The sequence below is a fragment of the Apodemus sylvaticus genome, chromosome 14, assembly GCF_947179515.1.
Source record: "Apodemus sylvaticus chromosome 14, mApoSyl1.1, whole genome shotgun sequence".
In the NCBI taxonomy this organism is placed as follows: Eukaryota; Metazoa; Chordata; class Mammalia; order Rodentia; family Muridae; genus Apodemus; species Apodemus sylvaticus.
Window position 1 is genome coordinate 664,367 of NC_067485.1, and position 21,809 is coordinate 686,175.

General features: G+C 36.7%; 1 protein-coding gene and 1 pseudogene across 1 annotated transcript in view; one reads left to right on the forward strand and one right to left on the reverse strand.

The window, feature by feature from the left end:
* Positions 1 to 21,809, forward strand: part of LOC127665192 (contactin-associated protein-like 3) — a 171,633-nt gene that overhangs the window by 99,994 nt on the left and 49,830 nt on the right. The window contains exons 4-7 of the mRNA XM_052157625.1: positions 6,242 to 6,445; positions 7,149 to 7,336; positions 8,120 to 8,266; positions 15,824 to 16,085. Of these exons, the coding sequence (XP_052013585.1) occupies positions 6,242 to 6,445; positions 7,149 to 7,336; positions 8,120 to 8,266; positions 15,824 to 16,085 (801 nt within the window). The remainder of the gene's footprint in view (positions 1 to 6,241; positions 6,446 to 7,148; positions 7,337 to 8,119; positions 8,267 to 15,823; positions 16,086 to 21,809) is intronic.
* On the reverse strand, positions 2,138 to 2,578 carry LOC127664675 (eukaryotic translation initiation factor 1-like; annotated as a pseudogene).

Sequence of the window (21,809 nt, forward strand, 5' to 3'; positions counted from 1 at the left end):
CACTAGTGTTTGGAGACTAAGCTCTAGCATGAAGTACCTACTACACTATGTCAAGGTACTATCTCTACTTTTCTCTATCAGTGTTACTGTGAAGCCTGTAGCCCTGTAGCTCCACAACACACTATTACTTCCTCAGATCTTCATTAACTGGGAAATTTCTGCACCAGCTTCTTTTATCATCAATTAACTGTAATCTAAATAAAATGAGATAGTGCAGACATGAATACATGAACACTAACATAAAAAATCAAGCAGTGGAACTGATGTGACTCAAAGTTTGTTATCTGATGATCTTGAATGCAATTATACTATTTCTCAACATCATGGGCATATTTTAAATTATTGTTAAAATGAAAAAATATAAAATATGCACATGGATATTAATGTAACTGCACAGAGTTAGTTTTCTGCCATTGGATGATGTTAGCACATCCAGAGGAAAGAAAGATATTTGTACATCTTAACAAATCAGAAAATGTTAAGGGTTTTGGGGAAAATCTGAGCAGACTCATAGGCATTTCTGTCCACTATCTTTTTGGCAAAAGCTAAGAGATGCTAAGAGATATTTCCACCTGCAGTCATATGAACCAGCTAAGCATACCTAGAAGTAAACTCAGTGTACTCATATGCCACCATCTTTAGGACACATCTGAGCAAATCCAAAGGCTTCCTGTTAGTCACTTTCACAAGTTGAGCATATCCACAAGCTCTTCTTCCCCATTTTGACTTTTAAACAGGAGTGACATAACCCGGAACTAAGCATGCCTAAGATTGTGACTGCCAACTTTTCTTCCTATGCTTTCCTATATGAATGTATACATAATGCCTCAGTGAAATATCCAGGCTTCCTTTGCTCAAGGGGAGCACTGATTTGGAAATAACTCATCCATTCCTTACCCAATGCAAATAGTCTTTCTCTATGCTTTACTTTATGTTTAAATGGGCTGTAATGTAACTTAGTGGGCAGAGTGCCAACTAAGTGAACACAAGTCATGGTGTCACATGCATGTAACCCTAGCACTTGGAAAGTAGAAGCAGGAAGATCAGACGTTCAATGCCATTCTCAGTTACATAGTGAGTTTGAGGTCACCCTAAGCTACATAGGACCCTGTCTCAAAAATAAATGAATAAAAGTAATATGAAATAGATTAAATGGTTTTAAAAAGTGAAATATGAACACATAGAACTATAGAAGAAGCAAAGAATGGATTGAATGGGAATATCTTCAGCTTTTTTGGATGTACCAGGCTATACTTCCTTCTCATTTCCAAGTACTCACTCTCATTCTCTGCTAATTTCTTCTTTCATCATGTAGAGTGTTAATTTCTGAGGTATAATAATAACCTACCATCCATAAAGTATTTTATGTCTCTGTTTTATTATTAAGCCCCTCCCTAACAATCCCATTAACTTCCTAATTCTGCCTGTTTCTACTATTAGTATTTCTATGAAGTATTAAATGTAATGGTGGTGTTTTATTATCCTTTTCTTCCTCCAGTTGGTCATTTTCTTTCACCAAGGCATTGTCTTGAATGGGAATATCTTCAGCTTTATTGTGACTGCCAACTTTGTAGTAACTATGTTGTTGTAGTAACTATGATATATTTAAAATTTCTCTTTGATGCTATGAAATTAGTTTGTTTTCCTGTTACTCTGAAACAACTTCAGGTGTACTGACTTCAAAGCAGAACATGCTCTTTGATGAGGCCTCTCCTTCATAAGAAGCTATTTCTTCCATTCCTTGGACTTATGGTCGATACCAGAGGCATCCGAGCTATAGAACCTAAGAAGGACCGGTGAACTGTGTGAAGCTGTCATAGAATTTATAGGCGCCGTTAGCCTCTGCAAACACAAGCTGTAGGATATAAGTTAACTACTAGCAAAATTTTTAAATGCAAATAGATCATAAATTACCACTAATGAGTATTATTTTACTAGTAATAGCCAACTTAAAGTACCTTCTGCAGAAAAAAGTCTCTAAATTATCCATTATTTTCTTATAATCATTGTTCAAGTACATTAATTTTATTTATTTTAACAGTATAAATCTTATGGTCTATGATTTTTTTTCATGGCTCTTTTCAGTTTATTGCATGAAGGAGTTACACTAGTCCAAGTTAAAAGCAGACCTCAAATGACTACATTATACAAGCTGTGAGGATTTTAAACTTGTGACAAGGAACAGAAGGGAAATTCTACTCATTGCAAGGACATCCTCACTTAAGTTTCAGACAGCCACAAGCACTTAAAACCCATGAACCTTCAGCTGATCATCCTCAGCCAGTCCAACCTCTATCAGGAACTGGCATGTGTTCTTGCAATGGTCACCCTGTGGTTGAATTACTTCTCCATATTCTGGATGCTCAATTACACTACCATTGCAGGCAAATTTCTTCTTAAACTCCTTCACTAGTTTCTTTTTATTGTAATCATCAGCGATCCCTTGGACAGTTGTAAGGGTCTTCCTGCCGTTTTTTCTGTTGAATTCTTATATGGATATAATCCTCAGTGCCAGCAGGAAGCAGGTCATCACCCTTACTTGCATCAGCAAAGGGCGGAGGTTCTGGATAGTGGACATAAGATATAATTCCTTTTCCTCGGTGGAAATGGCCTGCTGAAGGCGACTGAGGGAGAAGGCAAGGCGAAGGGGGGGGGGTGGAGCATCTCAAAGCGAGGGGGCTCAAGGACTCTCCTCTGCAGTGGTTCAAGGACTGGGCCGGGAATAATTTTTTTGACTTTTAATTAAAAACACTTGTTTTTATTTAAGAACTTTGCTTATTATATTGCCTAGTGGAAATGTCTTTCTGCAGTTCTCTCTCTCTCTCTCTCTCTCTCTCTCTCTCTCTCTCTCTCTCTCTCTCTCTCTTACATTCCACTAATATTAGTATTCTCACCAACATTTTCATTCAGCTTATGTGTTCTTATGGATTCTTGGCTTAGCAGAAGCATTTTCTGGGCATCCATTTTCAAATTGGGGTCCAGGTTGGCATAGTAACCCAAATTGTGGCTTCCAACCTGCACAACAAAACAGTTTTCTCTAGTTTCCAGGTACCTTTGTGTGCTTCATGCCTGACATTTTGTGAAAGTTAGCATTTATCCACATGTTTATTCTAGTCCTTTTATCTTGTTTGCTAGCTCCCTCTGCTTTCTATCCATGTCTGCAAGTTTTTAGAGGCACCAATTCTCTGGCCACACTTCTAAATCCCTCTTCTCATCTAGAATTTCAAGAGTTCCACCCTGGTTCACCCTATATTGAACAACTTTTCTCCCTGGCCTGTGAACTCTCAGAGTCAATGCCCAAAAGAGAATTGTTATCCTCCTCTATTTTCTAAATTACCACTCATTTCTATTGTATTCTGTCTCTCTCAACTCATTGACTCAAACCTGCTCCTACTTTTTAAATATATATTGAATCTGTCCAGACAACAGAATCTAAGAAATCTATTAGCCTAAGAAATCTATGAAGCTGCTTCAGCTACAGAAACACAGAAAATAACAATTCAAGGAAGCAGACTTTTCTACTATGGCTTTTCAGAGATTTATATCTTGCAAGAGACTGAGGATGTAGGTCTTTTACTTAGGCGCTCTTCAACCAAATGACTATTTACACTAGTGTCACACTATAAGTGAAGCAGAGTCATGTTTCAGGATCTCAGTCCTACTTTCTACAGTGAGTTTTCCAGTCCATCATAGTCCATATTGTGTCCTTTTACTCAGCACATGGTGTCTAGTGATTATCTGTTGCTTGAATGAAGTCATAACAAGAATGTTGGTGAGCTTACTTTTAACACAGTTCTTCCTAAACACATGAATTCTGTCTGTGACCAAGTTCTTTATCTTATAAGAATGAATATTTGACAACCTTTAAACATAAATGCTATTAGTTTTTTTCCTGATATTCTTTGGGAGAAGTACAGTGATATCATAATTGCATCAGTAATTGTCAAGTATCACCTCTAAACTCTCTGTCTTCTAACATGAGAAAATGAGATAGACATACTTCTGAATAAGATCTAGGTCAGCAAGGATTGATTGGAGAAAGCCTGGGAAGATGGACAGCAAGCAAAAAGCCATGTAAGTGCAGATACTTGTTTTGTGTGTGTGTGTGTGTGTGTGTGTGTGTGTGTGTGTGTGTGAGAGAGAGAGAGAGAGAGAGAGAGAGAGAGAGAGAGAGAGAGAGAGAGAGAGACGGAGAGAGAGACAGAGAGAGCAAAAGAGAGGCAGAGTCAAAACATAGACAGAAAGACAGAGTGCGTATGTATGTGTGTGCCATATAGAGGCCAGAGACTAACACCAAGGATAGACTTTGTGGCCGACAAGCCTCAGGGATCCTCTCATCTGCCTCCCTAGTGACAGGGTTGTTTGCATGTGTTGAGACACCTAGCTTTTTGCATAGGACCTGGGATCCAAATTCAAGTACTTATACTTGTATGGCCATCTCTTCGGCCTGATATGTCATCATCTTCTCAAAATCATTTATCTAATAGTGATGCACTATTATTTCTTAAATGTCTCTTGTAAAATATTTTAAGGAATGCATTATTGAATAGTATTGTTATAGTGCTTTGGCACAAAAATATACTGTGGTGGATTATTTATGTATGTTTATATAGCCATAACCACTCTTTGCACTTATAAGGATTTTGAACTTCTAAATGTATGACTCTGGTGGATAAGGGAGGAAACAATTCACTCTTAGATTTCTTCTGATTCTTAGACTTCAAAGCTTGCTCCTTTCATGAGATAATCACATCTAAGAGAAGATGTAAAAGTTAATTGCTGCGAAGTTAACTCTTTCTCTATCCCAAACACGATTTTTGTTTGCTCAGCTGCATGTAATCATGTGTTTAATTCACAGAATAGAGTTGAGTATTATTTAATGTTAAGTTTGAGATTTTTATTTGTTAATTCATTTCAGTAGCATATACACAATGAGTTAAGAATATGTGGTTAAATTTTGAGATATAAGCATTATTAATAACAATCAGAAATCCAGTTATTACTAAAAGAACAAGTTTCAAGGTCATTTGCTCAAAGCTTCTTTCCCTAAAAAAGTCTTTGGTTTTGTTTTGTCTATTATATTTTGTCTGAAGAAAAGTAGAAGATATTACATTGTTACAAAGGAGCAGTAGTCATAATGTCACAAAGTAACAAACTGAGATGACAAGGCATATTCAGGAATGAAACTTTGTGCTACTAAAGTTTAAAAAAAGTAAAATAAAACTGCTAACACTTTCTGAAGACAAAGGAAAATAGAGATAATGATGTTGCTAAGATATTAAAATCTTTGCCCAGTTGTTTCAGAATTTCCTTTGGCTTATTACTGTTTCATAATCACAAATTATGCCATTTGAATTTTACAAGAGTTTTGCATCTTAATCATGCATGTAAAATTAACTGTACAGCATGGAGTAATTGCTTAGTTTACATGTACAGTGAAATGTATTCATTATGTGCTTGATATGCTAGTTTCACAAAGGTGCAGTAATCCAATGTGAGAAAATTTGATTTCTAATTTTTCCAGTAATAGCTACATAAAATAAATTAGTTGAATGAATGATCGCACTTATTTGGCATATTTTGGATGAAATGGATAGATATATATTACTGTTTTTATGTGAACATTGATGAAATCAGTAAGATAAATATATCATCTTGGCTTGAATGTAGCTCTAAGTAGCTTTATATTTCATTGTGCAGCTTTTAATTAATTAATTTATTTATTTATTTATTGAACAAATACATTTTTCCAAAGACAATTACTTCTTTTACTCATTTTTAAATTTTGAAAACAATAGATTTTTCTGGATAAAATCAAATTTAATATGTCTAACAATCAATTTTCAGCTGTTTCTCACAGATGTTATTTCTAAAACACATTTGTGTTTTAGGAACTGGAATATTTTGACCTACATAGTTAAATTGTAAGACACTGTCCAAAAGGAATGTCAGAATTCCAGTTCTGATAGACTGTAGCAGGAAGACCCAAAATGATTCTCTTGAAGTTGTGATCTCAATAAAGCACTGAATGGTCACTACATTAGGAACTTGTCAGGCCTTTATTGGTAATAGTTCTCCAGAAAGATATGATGAGCATCTCTCTGTCTGTCTGTCTCCCTCTGTCTCTGTCTCTATCTTTTTCTGTCTCTGTCTCTCTCTCTGTGTGCACTATGATATATCATGCCACATATTTTAATATTTATAATATTTATATACTGTTTGTCAATATCCTCTTTCCTAGTATCTGAGGTGGTTTATTTTGATGGACAAAGTTCTCTGCTCTATAAATTTGATAACGGAGCCATAAGACCAATGAGAGAGTTTATTTCTTTGAAATTTAAAGCGATGCAGAACAGCGGGATTATATTCCATGGAAAAGGACAACACGGGACTCACATCATTTTGGAATTAGTCAAAGGAAAGCTTGTCGTTTATCTTAGTTCAGGTAAAAAAGAACTTGTAATTAAACAATCTGTTTAGATGGAAATGCATCTGTTGATCCGTGACCTTTTCAGCTAGGTAAAGGAACCATATAATTTATCATTCAAGCCAGAATGCCTTTGAGAAATAAAGGAAACATTGCTATGATTATTCTGGAATGATGAATACAAAGTAAAAACATTTCAGGGAAGTGTAAATGCAAGGTTAATAGAACTGCTAATAACTGCATATAATATATATGTACCTCCAATATAAAATGCACATAAACCCTCAGATAGTCTTAATGATAAGGTTTCAGCAAAGGAAAATGTGAATGCCATAAATAATAAAGTAATAAATAAATCATCAGGTTAGAGAGATGGCTTGGTTGTTAAGAATGTGTAGTGCTCTTTCAGATGTTCTAAGTTTAGTTTACAGCAGCCATATCAGACAGCTCACAAATGTCTATAATTCCAGAGGATCTTACTTCCCCTTCTGGTCTCCAAGGGTATTCACACATACACATACCCCCACACAGATGCAAACAGATGCACATAATTAAACAAATCACAACGCGTGTAAAGATTTTATGTTCAAGAGGAAAAGTCAGATGGTCTTTACTTAGGATGGAAGGATGGATATAAATTATAGTGCTGATTTTTCTAAAAGGAAGTGTGATTTTTAAAGAACTAACTCACTGTTTTTTTTTTTTTTTTTTACTTTTTAAGGCAATGGAAACCTGCACCCTGTTAATTCTATCATGAACTTCACCCTAGGCAGCCTTTTGGATGACCTGCACTGGCACTCTGTGCATATTGACCTCCAAAATGTGCATGTGAACTTCACCCTGGACAAATACATGCATCATGTCCATGTGAACAAGGAATCCAGTTACTTGGATCTTAATTTTGAGATTGTGAGACCTTGTGTAATTTAGCTGAAATTATAATCTGGAAATATGCATCTTATACAGAAATATTACTTTGTAGTAATTCAGGACACAAATGCTTACACATAATTTTTTAGCTTTTAAAAGGGTTTAACTTTTTGTGCAGTTTTCTCTGATATGTATCTAAATCACAGTGCTAAATAACATGAATCTTTCCAGTTCTTCACAAGACAGTGTTGAAGGGGTCATAACACACCAGGAAAACTGTGATATCTATTAGGCACAAATGGTTTTGCCATGTAACATTTTCAGAAGACCCACTCCTATAGCACATGAACTTTAATTACCTTTGCTTACTTGCACTGAAGAGAGTATTCAGTGCAATGACTGTATTTTATGGACCTCAGGCCAAATCTTACATTTTAAAAATTATTCATTAAAGCTAGATGAGGTGTTACAAACTGTAATCTTAAACCTTGGGAAACAGAGCTGGCATATCTCTGCAAGTTCAAAGCCAGCCCAATCTACACAGTGAACTCCTAAGGAACTGACCATTAAGTTCACCAAGCCCCAATTATTTCCTTGGTGGGAAAAGGTCACTTCCTTTAAATTTACATGCAAATGTAATCAGAAATTAGGCTGTTAAACACATCATGATAACAGGATACTTCATGTAAAACAAGCAAACAAGAAAATCTATGGTGAGACGAATAGATGCATAAGACCAACATCTGTTCATCAAGCATGGTTAAAAAGATCCTCACAAAAATCATTAAACAATGTTATTTATTCACTGTTTTTCTTTCTAAGATCAGCTTTGGAGAAATTCTGATGCCTGGAGGGCATTTCCTGACATTCCCACATAAAAATTTTCATGGATGTTTAGAAAATATTTATTATAATGGAGTCAATATTATTAAATTAGCCAAGAAACATGAATCACAAATACTAATTAAGGTAAGAGATTATAAAAGGGAAGAAGAAAAAAGGAATTATACATTTTTGAATTGTTCTTAGCTGGGGAGATTGCTCAATGGGTAAAGTCTGCTATGCAAGCATGAGGATCAGAGTTCCGATTCCCAGCACCTAGGCAAAAGTTGAGTGTGGTGGTTCATGTCTATAACTCTAGCATGGGGGCATTGAGACAAGTCAATTCAGGAGCTCACTGCCCAGGAGGCTAGTCAAAATGGCTATATCTACGTTCAGTCACAGATCCTGGCTCAAAGAGTAAAGTGGAAATGTGATTGAAAAAGAAATTATAACACTGGCCTCTGGCATCCACATGTACTCCAGATGAGTGCACCCATATATACATATACATGTGTAGGGTGTGTGTGTGTGTGTGTGTGTGTGTGTGTGTGTGAGAGAGAGAGAGAGAGAGAGAGAGAGAGAGAGAGAGAGAGAGAGAGAGTTGTAGCTAGGAATTCTATTGTCTGTAATGAAACACCATGACCAAAAGGTTTATTTGGTTTAAACTTCAGTATCATTGTTCATCATCAGAGGAAGTCAGGTAGGAATCTGGAGGCAGAAACTGATGTAGAGGCCATAGTGGGTCTTGAGTATTGGCTTGCTATGGCTTACTTAGCCTGATTTCTTAAAGAATCTGGGACTACCAGCCCAAGGGTGGTCCACACACAATGGTCTGAGCTCTTCCACATCAATCACTAATTAAGACATTGCCCTACACAGTTGTCTAATTTCTCAACTGAGGTTCCCTACTCTCAGATGAATCTAGCTTGTTGATATAAAAGGAGCCACTGCAGGAAGACTGATTCTTTTTATGGCTTTGTCTAATACAAAGCATTTTTTTAAAAACTCAGTTCATATTTTTAAATATCTGCCATGTAATTTAACAATTTTATCATGTGTAAAATTAGAAAGTGGGACTGGACAGATTTCTCAGTGGTTAATATCACATACTGCTCTTGCAGAAGACCCATGCTTTGTCTCCAGTTCCCATGTTGTATGGCCTACAGCCAGCAACCTGTAACTTCAACACCAAAGGATTAATGCTTCTTGCCTCCACAGGCACATCTTCTTGTGTACACACACACACACACACACACACACACACACACACAAATCTTTAAACAGGGAGAAAGAGAGAAAAATAATTAGGAGAATATTTGCTTCATAAGACAATTGTTTCATTTTAATATGAATTAAAATATCCTATTTTTGCATTGTAGAACAGAATTTGCATGTCTTCTGAGTTTCAGAAATTTTTATCCTCAGGAGCCTAATTATTTTGCAATGAAAAAATCCCTAATGGCCCATTCCCTAATCTGCTGAAATGCTTCCACATACTAAGTTAACAAACTACTCTACATGCTTTAAGTTTTAAAAATATCTGAGTTTCAAATTATAGGTAAGGCTCTTTCTTAGTATCATCAAATATTAAAACCACACTGTACTTTTTCGATGCTTTATTTCCTGTTACATGCTACTATGCATTGGTATATGGGTAATAGGACAAAACTCTGAATATATCTCTGGCTGTAGGTCAATAGGCCATAAGATGAATATGTCATTTGGGAGAGTATATGATAAGAGTTAGAATAACCATGTAGCCCATGAAACTTCCAATGCAAATGGGGAAAATAAGTGAAACGTTAAGCCTGAAACTATGAATACTGCTAGCAACATATTAAGATAACCCAAATGACAAACACCACTGAGATGCATGAAAGGTTGGATACATTAAGGGAGATTGAGTAAGTAAAAAATAAGGAAAGAATGATAAGCCTCCACAGACAGTTGATACATGGACTAAGATTAAAAGTAACCAAAGGGCCAGTAAAATGGCTCAGCTGATAAAGGCATTTGTTATACAAGCATGAGTTTGATCTTGCAACCTATATGGCAAGAGTGAGCTAACTCCATCAGGTTGTTTCCTGACTTCTATACACATACCACCATGGCACATTTATATGTATATGTATGTATGTATATATATATATATATATATATATATATATATATATATATATATATATATATATATATATATATATATACATATATATACAACTAAATAGTAAAATAAGTAAAATTTAAAAGTAAAAGTAAATAAAAAAGGCTGATAGATGTCTCAGTTAGTAACAATGTTTGGCACAGAGGCATGAGGACCAATCTAGCTAACTTAGTGAGGTTTTGGTTCAGTTAAAGAACCATATTTTTTAAAAGAAAACCACTGGAGAACAACTAGAAGAGTGTTTACCTCTGGCCTCTATATACACAACAACACTATAAACTTGATAGATGATGGATAGATAGATAGATGATAGATAGATAGATAGATAGATAGATAGATAGATAGATAGATAGATAAGATAGGACAGAAGAGAGAAGGATGAAAAATATAGAGATGATTGGTATCTGAGAGAGAGGGAAAGATAGAGATGAGAGAGAGGGAAAAAAGAGATAGTAGACAGAAAGATTACATGCAGAGAATGATATAGTTGTGAAAACAGTAGAGAGATAGATAGATAGATGATAGATAGATGATAGATGATAGATAGATGATAGATGATAGATAGATAGATAGATAGATAGATAGATAGATAGATAGATAGATAGATAGATAGAGGGAAGAGATAAATGGATCTCTCATCTACCTAAAGTTCCTGTCCTGGAGAAACTGAAATATAAAGTGTTTGCTGAATGAAGGGAGAAAGAAGACAAGTTAGTGATGTTAGTTTCCCTGGAAATACTGTTCTCAGAAACTATCCACAATGAAACATTTGGCCAGTGGAAATCCATGTCAAGACTCTTCATGCAACACTTGGTGAATCTGAATCCATTTTTTTATTTTCTAATCTTTGGTGAAAAGAAGAACTTCTCCTATACCCTAACATCTCTATCCTATCCTAAAGTATTTTCACCAAAGGAAACAGGCTAGAAAAAAAGGGGGGAATTAAGCACCATCTCTATAAAACTGTTCTATTATTCTGAATTATTAATGGATTATTAATGTTATTGATTATAGACAATCAGGAGAACTACAATTATCTTAATGTTTCATCAGTCCTTAATATCACTGAGAAAATAGTGATTTACTAAGTATACTGTATATAAAAGTATGAGTTTTACATGAAAACAGACAAAAAAACAGAATTCTTTCCAAGTTGCACTAAAGACTATAAATGCTAGGTATAAGAATTCTAGTCTGAAAAGTATTGGAAAGAAGAGGAATTCAAGGCCCATACCTAAACATCATTAAAGCAATATACAGCAAACCAGTAGCCAACATCAAACTAAATGGATGGAAACTTGAAGCAATCCCACTAAAATCAGGGACTAGACAAGGTTGTCCTCTCTCTCCATATCTTTTCAATATAGTACTTGAAGTTCTAGCTGGAGCAATTAGACAACATAAGGAGGTCAAGGGGATACAAATTAGAAAGGAAGAAGTCAAATTATCACTATTTGCAGATGACAGGATAGTCTACTTAAGTGACCCGAAAACCTCCACCAGAGAACTCCTACAGCTGATAAACAACTTCATCGAAGTGGCTGGTTATAAAATCAACTCAAGCAAATCAGTTGCCTTCCTATACTCAAAGGATAAGCAGGCTGAGAAAGAAGTTAGGGAAATGACACCCTTCAAAATAGCCACAAACAATATAAAGTATCTTGGTGTGACTCTAACCAAACAAGTGAAAGATCTATATGACAAGAACTTCAGGTCTCTGAAGAAGGAAATCGAAGAAGACCTCAGAAAATGGAAAAATCTGCCATGCTCATGGATTGGCAGGATTAATATAGTTAAAACGGCCATCTTGCCAAAAGCGATCTACAGATTCAATGCAATCCCCATCAAAATCCCAAATCAGTTCTTCACCGAGTTAGAAAAAGCAATTCTCAAATTCATCTGGAATAACAAGAAACCCAGGATAGCTAAAACTATTCTCAAACAACAAAAGAAATTCTGAGGGAATCAGTATCCCTGACTTCGAGCAATACTACAGAGCAATAGTGTTAAAAACTGCATGGTATTGGCACAGTGACAGACAAGTGGACCAATGGAATAGAATTGAAGATCCAGAAATGAATCCACACACCTATGGTCACTTGATCTTCGACAAAGGAGCCAAAAACATCCAGTGGAAAAAAGATAGTCTATTCAACAAATGGTGTTGATTCAACTGGAGGTCAGCATGCAGAAGAATGTGAATTGAGCCATTCTTATCTCCATGTACTAAACTTCACTCCAAGTGGTTCAAGGACCTCCATGTAAAACCAGACACACTGAAACTAATAGAAAAGAAACTGGGGAAGACCCTTGAGGACATGGGCACAGGGGGAAAGTTCCTGAACAGATCACTAATAGCTTATGCTTTAAGATCAAGAATTGACAAATGGGACCTCATAAAATTACAAAGTTTCTGTAAGGCAAAAGACACTGTTAAAAGGACAAAACGGCAACCATCAAATTGGGAAAGGATATTCACCAACCCCACATCTGATAGAGGGCTAATATCCAATATATACAAAGAACTCAAGAATTAGACCCCAGGGAACCAAATAACCCTATTAAAAAATGGGGTACAGATCTTAACAAAGAATTTTCACCTGAAGAAATTCAGATGGCCGAGAGGCACCTTAAGAAGTGCTCAACATCATTAGTCATTAGGGAAATGCAGATCAAAACAACCCTGAGATTTCACCTTACACCAGTCAGAATGGCTAAGGTCAAAAACTCAGGAGACAGCAGGTGTTGGCGAGGATGTGGAGAAAGAGGAACACTCCTCCACTGCTGGTGGAGCTATAAGATGGTACAACCACTGTGGAAATCAGTCTGGAGGTTCCTCAGAAAACTGGACATGAGACTTACAGAGGACCCTGCTATACCTCTCCTGGGCATATACCCAAAGGATTCCCCGGCATGCAATAAAGACACATGCTCCATTATGTTCATAGCAGCCTTATTTATAATAGCCAGAAGCTGGAAAGAACCCAGATGCCCCTCAAAGGAGGAATGGATTCAGAAAATGTGGTATATTTACACAATGGAATACTACTCAGCAATTAGAAACAATGAATTCACAAAATTTTTAGGCAAATGGTTTGATCTGGAAAATATCATCCTAAGTGAGGTAACCCAGTCACAAAAGAATACACATGGAATGCAATCTCTGATAAGTGGATAATAATTAGCCCAGAAGCCCTGAATACCCAAGGCACAAATTGCATAACAAATGACTCCCATGAAGAAGTATGGAGAGGGTCCTGATCCTGGAAAGGATTGATCTAGCAATGGAAGGGAATATAAGGACAGAGAAAAAGGAGGGAGGTGATTGGAGAAGAGATGGAGAGAAGAAGGTTTATGGGACATATGGGGAGGGGAGATCCGGGAATGGGGAAATCATTTAGAATGTAAACAAAGAATATAGAAAATAAAAATATTAAAAAAATTCTAGTCTGGGAATTATCCAATTTCATGTATTTATTATGAAAATAGAAAGACAGTTACTTCAATATTTAAAATGAAAACATTTCACAAAATTCATTTGGCAAAATGAGTTACTAGAATTGATTTATTCAATGAGTTATCATTTATCCAATGATTATGTTTGTTGTAGCAGATAGCTACTCAACTGAACAATGAGACTAACATATCACAATTGTGTGTCCACCACAACTAAGATCCAGTGAATGAGAACAAGATCCATGATTCTATGAAGTCAAAGAAAAATAAGTGGGCAGATCCTGGATTTGACAGAATGCAATTTATTGGGATATATGTTGACAGAAGCATGGTTATGAGTGGGGGTGAGACGCAAATGAAACTTGAGTCAGAAAGCAAGGATCATATACTGGTTAGAACAGAGTGATCTTATTCTTGTTAGGATATACTGTATTAATCTTAATGTAGTATCAAAGAAACGGGCACACTCTGAACATCAATGCAGTGCTGTACAGCTCTGTACACAGTTGTATCAGTGTTACTGAAATAGCTTTGTGTATGTATAGCTTGCTGAGAGTTACTCAGAGTTACTCTAGACACATCATAACTGTTACAACTCAAGATGGCTGCAATCATTGCAAACTCAATTCATACAGTCAAGATACCTGGAACTAATTTATAAGATTAAAAATTAAGGGTCAAATGAATAAATTTATACCATGAAAAAGTACCTCTTACTTTTAATCTTTTCACATTTAATTCATAATAGCAAATGTTTTCTTACAATAATTTTTCATAAAAGTGTTTAATGTATGCTATATTTACTCTGTGTGTATGTGTGTGTGCATGTGTGTGTGTGCATGTGTGTGTGCATGTGTGTGTGTGTGTGTGTGTGTGTATACAACTTGAAAGAAGTGATTCTCTTCCCCATGTCCCAGAGATTGAACTCAGGTAAGTGTGCTTGTTGATAAATGCCTTTAATCACTGAGCCATCTCACCATCCCACAACAGGATTAAAAATCCCAAAAAGCAAAGAATGAATTTGTTTATAGTTTATATATATGACAAATTATAATAATTATAATATATACTAAGGAATATTTTAAAATGAAAACTCATCTAATATTAGTCACTGAAGCACGTTAGGACAAAATTTTTTATATAGAATTCTGTCTTTAAAAGGATTTTAAGTTTTGGATCTTGCCTTTATCTTACAGAGACGGAAAATTAATGAAACCGTGTCCCAGATATACCTCTGGAGATTAGGATTTAATTGGTCTGGTCGAGGGTTTTAGCTGTCTGCTGGTAACTCAACTGTTCAGCATGGTTGAACCATTATCCTAACCCTAGCTTATCTTAGTAACAATTTTTCTCTAAAGTCATATTTTGTCTATTGGTAGAAACAATTCAAAGACCCAATTTAAAATCAGAACTGCTGAAGTATTTTATTCTGGGACAGAAATTCATAGTATGAGTAAATACCAAAGTAGTATCCTTTTTTTTTCACCTAAAACTAAAACCAAAAGCAAATATACAAGAAAAACATGTGGCCCAGGCTACCTAGATATTATAAGATGCTAAAAAGCTACTGTGTTAGAATCAGCATGTGGTTGGATAGAAATAGTGTAGAAGAAAGCAGAGATCCCAGAAAGGTCCCAGTGTATGCAAATCATCAGAAAATTTCCAAACACTAAAAAAAGTAACAGAAATTTCCAATAAGTTTTGTTAAGATTTAATGAGTCCTTTCATTAGTGGCAGGCCCAGTAAAGCAATGGAGCTGGTATAGAACAGATTCTGAGGAATACAATTTAAAGAACAAATGCTACTTAGACGGATAGTCTGAGTGAGATGTCCTGTTCCTTGTTAGAGCCTCAAGCCTAGTAGAGAGACTGGAAAAAAAAAATAAACAACAGAGAAAACTCTTGCTGAATTAGCACATATTGAATGCCTTTGTAATCCTGACAACTAGAAATTGAAGAATTAACCCTCCCCCCCCCAAAAAAGCTAGGACAGAAGAATCTGTGTACATGTTTACCAACTCTATCTTTAATGGGGCAGAATCACTACTACAAGGCTGTTTACCTCTGCTTTTGTTTTATTTATAGGGAAATGTGTCCTTCACATGCCCACAACCACAGACAATTCCAGTGACCTTTTTGAGTTCTGGGAGTTACCTGGCTTTGCCAAGCAGTTTACGGGAAGATAAAATGTCCCTCGCTTTTCAGCTTCAGACGTGGAACAAGGCAGGGCATGTGTTTTTTAGCCAACTGGGGCATGGTTCGGGAAGTTTGGTCCTGTTTCTTAAGAATGGAAAACTCGTACTGAGCCTCTCTGAGCCTGGTCAACCCTTGAAGAACATCACAACAGGTAATATACCTAAACCTCATAAACAGCCAAGAGAACTTAGAGTCATTCTGTAAGACCAGTAAAGGATGGAATAAGATATTTCTTTTTGAAGACATGGGTTTGATCTCTCCTCTTCAGACTACTCAAGACTATTTATATGTATGACATGCAGCCAATAGTGATCTTTTGATCCAAAATGTTAAGATATAAAAATAAAAATGCACATTTCTGCAGATAAAATCCTAATATACTTAAAGATGTATGTAATATCCTGAGGCTCTGTTTTCTGACTAACCCAACCTCCATCCAGAAGAAATACAGGGGAACTTCATAAATTAGACAAAACATAGAGACACCCACTTTTCTTCTTGCTTCTTAACTTCTTCCCTTGTCTTGTTTATTTTTATTTTGGTGGGGAGATATTCTGTAACACAGTAGATGATGGCTAACCATCACTTTGTCCCGAAAGGTGCCAACAAAGTATAAGAAGTGCCAGGCAGTGGTGGCGCGTGCCTTTAATCCCAGCACTTGGGAGGCAAAGGCGGGTGGATTTCTGAGTTCAAGGCCAGCCTGGTCTACAGAGTGAGCTCCAGGACAGCCAGGGCTACACAGAGAAACCCTGTCTCAAAAAAAAAAAAAAAAGTATAAAATTTGTTCTTTTACTGATTGGTGTTTGATTCATTTTCTCAGTCAGCCTGTGTGTTACTCAGAGTTCTCTAGTGGAACAGAACCAATATAAGTATGTATTATAAAAAGAAATTTATTGGAATGACTGAAATGATAGAAGGTTAGATGATTCAAAAATGCCTTATGTACCCCGGAGAAGCAGAAAGCAAGTAGATCTTCTAAGAAACTGAAAGTGTTCTCAATCCCTGATAAGAGGGCACAGAAGCTTCCTGGAGGATTGCTGAACTGAGTCCATGTTGAAAGGTGAAAGAATCAGTAACCTGATGTGGAAGGGCAAGGGAAGCAAGAAACAGAACCATTCATTCAGCAAAAATGGAACTCAAACGTGTGGACTAGCTTCCTCGGTTTCCATCTTTCTCTGTTCACGTTCAGCTCACTAATCATGTCACCCGTATTCACAGAGTTCCCCCACTAGTGTCTTACATGTCAGTCATCTCCAGAAATGACCCCAAAGACATAACAAGAGTTTCATGTCACCATTTATAGTCATCTCTCAAGCTGGTCAAGTTGACAACTCTTGTAGGTTTTTTCTTGTTGAATTTTTGATGTCATATAGTGCTGAGCAAGTATTTTCTGCAGTTCTGGCTTAAACAGTAACTATAATTAAAACTAATAAAATATCTTAAATCAACTAATACTTTGCTTTAGTTCATAGCTTTGCGAGGATGATATTTTGCCTCTGAATATAAAATGCTGTAGTTCTTGGCAAAAGATCATATGAAAACAAGTTTAAAATAGTATTTATGCTATAAACCATATCTTAATTCACTTAATAATTTCTAATTTAAATGTTTATGAATTCTACTGAATCTGATTTTCTTTAGTATAAATTATAGGAGTGGACTGGAGAAATAGCTCAGCTGTAAAGAGCTCTTGCTATTTCTCCAGAGGCCTGGAGTTTGTCTCTCAACACTCATGAGAAAGGGTTTACTCAGAAATCCACCTGAATTTCATGTAACTCCAGCCCCTGGCCTCTACAACCCTCACACAGGGAGCAGGCACAAACACACATATACACACACTCTTAAAAATAAATGAAAGAATAAAGATATTTTAAGCAACTAAGTCAGACCTATCATTGTAACATGTTCATTCAGACTTGAACATACATTATTATTTATTATATGAATAGGCATTATTAATTAATGACTAAATGAGTAAGATGTCACTATCAGTTAAAAGAAGAACTCAAGGTATCATGCATATTAAAAGATAAGTAGGGGAGTGCACACGGGCTCCATCTGCTCCACAGACACAATCTGGGGCAAGGCCTCAGGCAGAAGCCCTTAGCTCTACTCTCTCCGCTTCCGGATCCAGATCAGTCTGGGCGGCAGCATTACATCTCCAAGTCCTGCAAGTGGCTAGCTGGGCTTCCGGGCGGCCAGCTGGGAGAAGTCAGTGTGCTCCAGTGAATCCAGCGGGCCCCAGCGGGAGCCTTCGGGTGCCTGCTTTGGGATCTGAACAGCCTGGGCAGCAGCACACTGTCTACAAGCAGTGCAGGAGGTAAGCTGTGCACCAGAGGCCAACTGGGAAGGGGCAGCTTGCACTGGTGAGTCCAGCACTGACAAGATAAACTAACACCAGTGAGATCTAGATGGCAAAAGGCAAACGCAGGAACGTCACTAACAGAAATCAAGGCAATATGGCAACATCTGAACCCAATTCTCCTCTACCAACATGTCCTGGATACCCCATCACACCAGTAAAACAAGATTTGGATTTAAAATCACTGGTCATGATGCTGGTACAGGAACACATGAAGGTCATACATAAAGAAATTCAGGAGACAATGGATCAAAAGGTAGAAGCCCTTGCAAGGGAAACACAAAAATCATTGAAAGAAATCCAGGAGAATACAAAAGCCAACAAGGAGGAAATGCAAAAAAACACTTAAAGAAATACAGGAGAACTTTGCTCAACAGGCTGAGGTCATGAAAGACGAAACACAAAAATCTCTTAAAGAAATACAGGAGAACTTTGGTCAACAGGCTGAGCTCATGAAAGAGAAAACACAAAAATCTCTTAAAGAATTACAGGAAAACACAAACATGCAAGTGAAGGAGCTAAGCAAAACCATCCAGGATCTAAAATCAGAAGTAGAAACAACTAAGAAAGCTCAAAGGGAGACAACTTTGGAGATAGAAAGCCTTGGGAAGAAATCAGGGGACAGAGATACAAATATCAACAACAGAATACAAGAGATAGAAGAAAGAATCTCAGATGCTGAAGATTCCATAGAAACCATGGACTCAACAGTTAAAGAAAATGCAAAATGCAAAAAGCTTGTAACCCAAAATATCCAGGAAATCCAGGACACAATGAGAAGACCAAACCTAAGGATTATAGGCATAGAGGAGAGTGAAGATTTACAACTTAAAGGGCCAGCAAATATCTTCAATAAAATTATGGAAGAAAACTTCCCTAACCTAAAGAGAGAGATGCCCATGAATATACAAGAAGCCTACAGAACGCCAAACAGACTGGACCAGAACAGAAATACTTCCCGTCACATAATAATCAAAACACCAAATGTTCTAAACAAAGAAAGAATACTAAAGGCAGTAAGAGAAAAAGGGCAAGTAACATATAAAGGAAGACCTATCAGAATCACAGCAGACTTTTCACCTGAGACTATGAAGGCTAGAAGGTCCTGGGCAGATCTCATGCAGACTCTAAGAGAACACAAATGCCAACCAAAACTACTATATCCAGCAAAACTCTCAATCACCATAGATGGAGAAACTAAGATATTTCATGACAAAACCAAGTTTACCCAATATCTATCCACAAACCCGGCCCTAAAAAGGATAATAGGAGGACAACACCGATACAAGGAGGGAAACTTCACCCTGGAAAAAGCAAGATAGTAACCTTTCATCAAACCCAAAAGAAGTTAAGCATTCAAATTTAAAAAATAACGTCAAAAATGATAGGAAGTAACAATCACTATTCCTTAATATCTCTTAACATCAATGGACTTAATGCCCCAATAAAAAGACACAGACTAACTGAATGGATACGTAAACAGGACCCTACATTTTGCTGCTTACAGGAAACACACCTCAGGGTCAAAGATAAACACTACCTTAGAGTAAAAGGCTGGAAGACAATTTTACAAGCAAATGGTCTCAGGAAACAAGCTGGAGTAGCCATTTTAATATCAGATAAAATTGACTTTCAACCCAAAGTCCTCAAAAGAGACCCTGAGGGACACTTCTTGCTGGTCAAAGGAAAAATACAAAAAGAAGAACTGACAATCCTGAACATCTATGCCCCAAATGCAAGGGCACCCTCTTTTGTAAAAGAAACTTTATTAAAACTAAAAGCACACATTGCACCTAACACAATAATTGTGGGTGACTTCAACACTGCACTTTCCTCAATGGACCGATCAGGAAAACAGAAACTAAACAGGGACACAATGAAACTAATTGAAGCTTTGGACCAATTAGATTTAACAGATATATATAGAACATTCTATCCTAAAACAAAAGAATATACCTTTTTCTCAGCACCTCATGGTACCTTCTCCAAAATCGACCATATAATTGGTCACAAGACAGACCTCAACAAATATAAGAAGATCGAACTAATCCCATGCCTCCTATCTGATCACTATGGAATAAAAGTGGTCTTCAATAGCAACAGAAACAACAGAAAGCCCACATACACGTGGAAACTGAACAATACTCTACTCAATGATACCTTGGTCAAGGAAGAAATAAAGAAAGAAATTAAAGACTTTTTAGAACACAATGAAAATGAAAACACAACATACCCAAATCTATGGGACACAATGAAAGCAGTGCTAAGAGGAAAACTCATAGCCCTGAGTGCCTCCAAAAAGAAAATGGAGAGAGCATACATTACCAGCTTAATGACACACCTGAAAGCCCTGGAACAAAAAGAAGCTATTTCGCCCAGGAGGAGTAGAAGGCAGGAAATCATCAAACTCAGGGCCGAAATCAATCAAGTAGAAACAAAGAGAACCATACAAAAAATCAACAATACCAGGAGCTGGTTCTTTGAGAAAATCAACAAGATAGATAAACCCTTAGCCAGAATGACCAAAGGGCACAGAGAAAGTATCCAAATTAACAAACTTAGAAATGAAAAGGGAGATATAACAACGGAAACTGAGGAAATCCAAAAAATCATCAGATCCTACTACAAGAGCCTATACTCAACACAACTGGAGAATCTGGAGGAAATGGACAATTTCCTTGACAGATACCAAATACCAAAATTAAATCAGGACCAACTAGACCATCTAAACAGTCCCATAATGCCTAAAGAAATAGAAGGAGTCATAGAAAGTCTTCCAACCAAAAAAAGCACAGGACCAGATGGCTTCAGTGCAGAATTCTACCAGACCTTCAAAGAAGAGTTAACACCAATACTCTTCAAACTATTCCACAAAATAGAAACAGAAGGAACACTACCCAATTCCTTCTACGAAGCCACAATTACGCTGATACCAAAGCCACACAAAGATCCAACAAAGAAAGAGAACTTCAGACCAATTTCCCTTATGAACATCGATGCAAAAATACTCAATAAAATTCTTGCCAACCGAATCCAAGAACACATCAAAACGATCATCCACCATGATCAAGTAGGCTTTATCCCGGGAATGCAGGGTTGGTTCAATATACGGAAATCCATCAATACAATCCACTACATAAACAAACTCAAAGAACAAAACCACATGGTCATCTCATTGGATGCTGAAAAAGCATTTGACAAAATTCAGCATCCCTTCATGCTTAAAGTCTTGGAGAGAACAGGAATTCAAGGCCCATACCTAAACATAGTAAAAGCAATATACAGCAAACCGGTAGCCAGCATCAAACTAAATGGAGAGAAACTTGAAGCAATCCCACTGAAATCAGGGACCAGACAAGGCTGCCCCCTTTCTCCTTATCTTTTCAATATTGTACTTGAGGTACTAGCTCGGGCAATTCGACAACATAAGGAGATCAAAGGGATACAAATTGGAAAGGAAGAAGTCAAACTATCATTATTTGCAGACGACATGATCGTCTACCTAAGTGACCC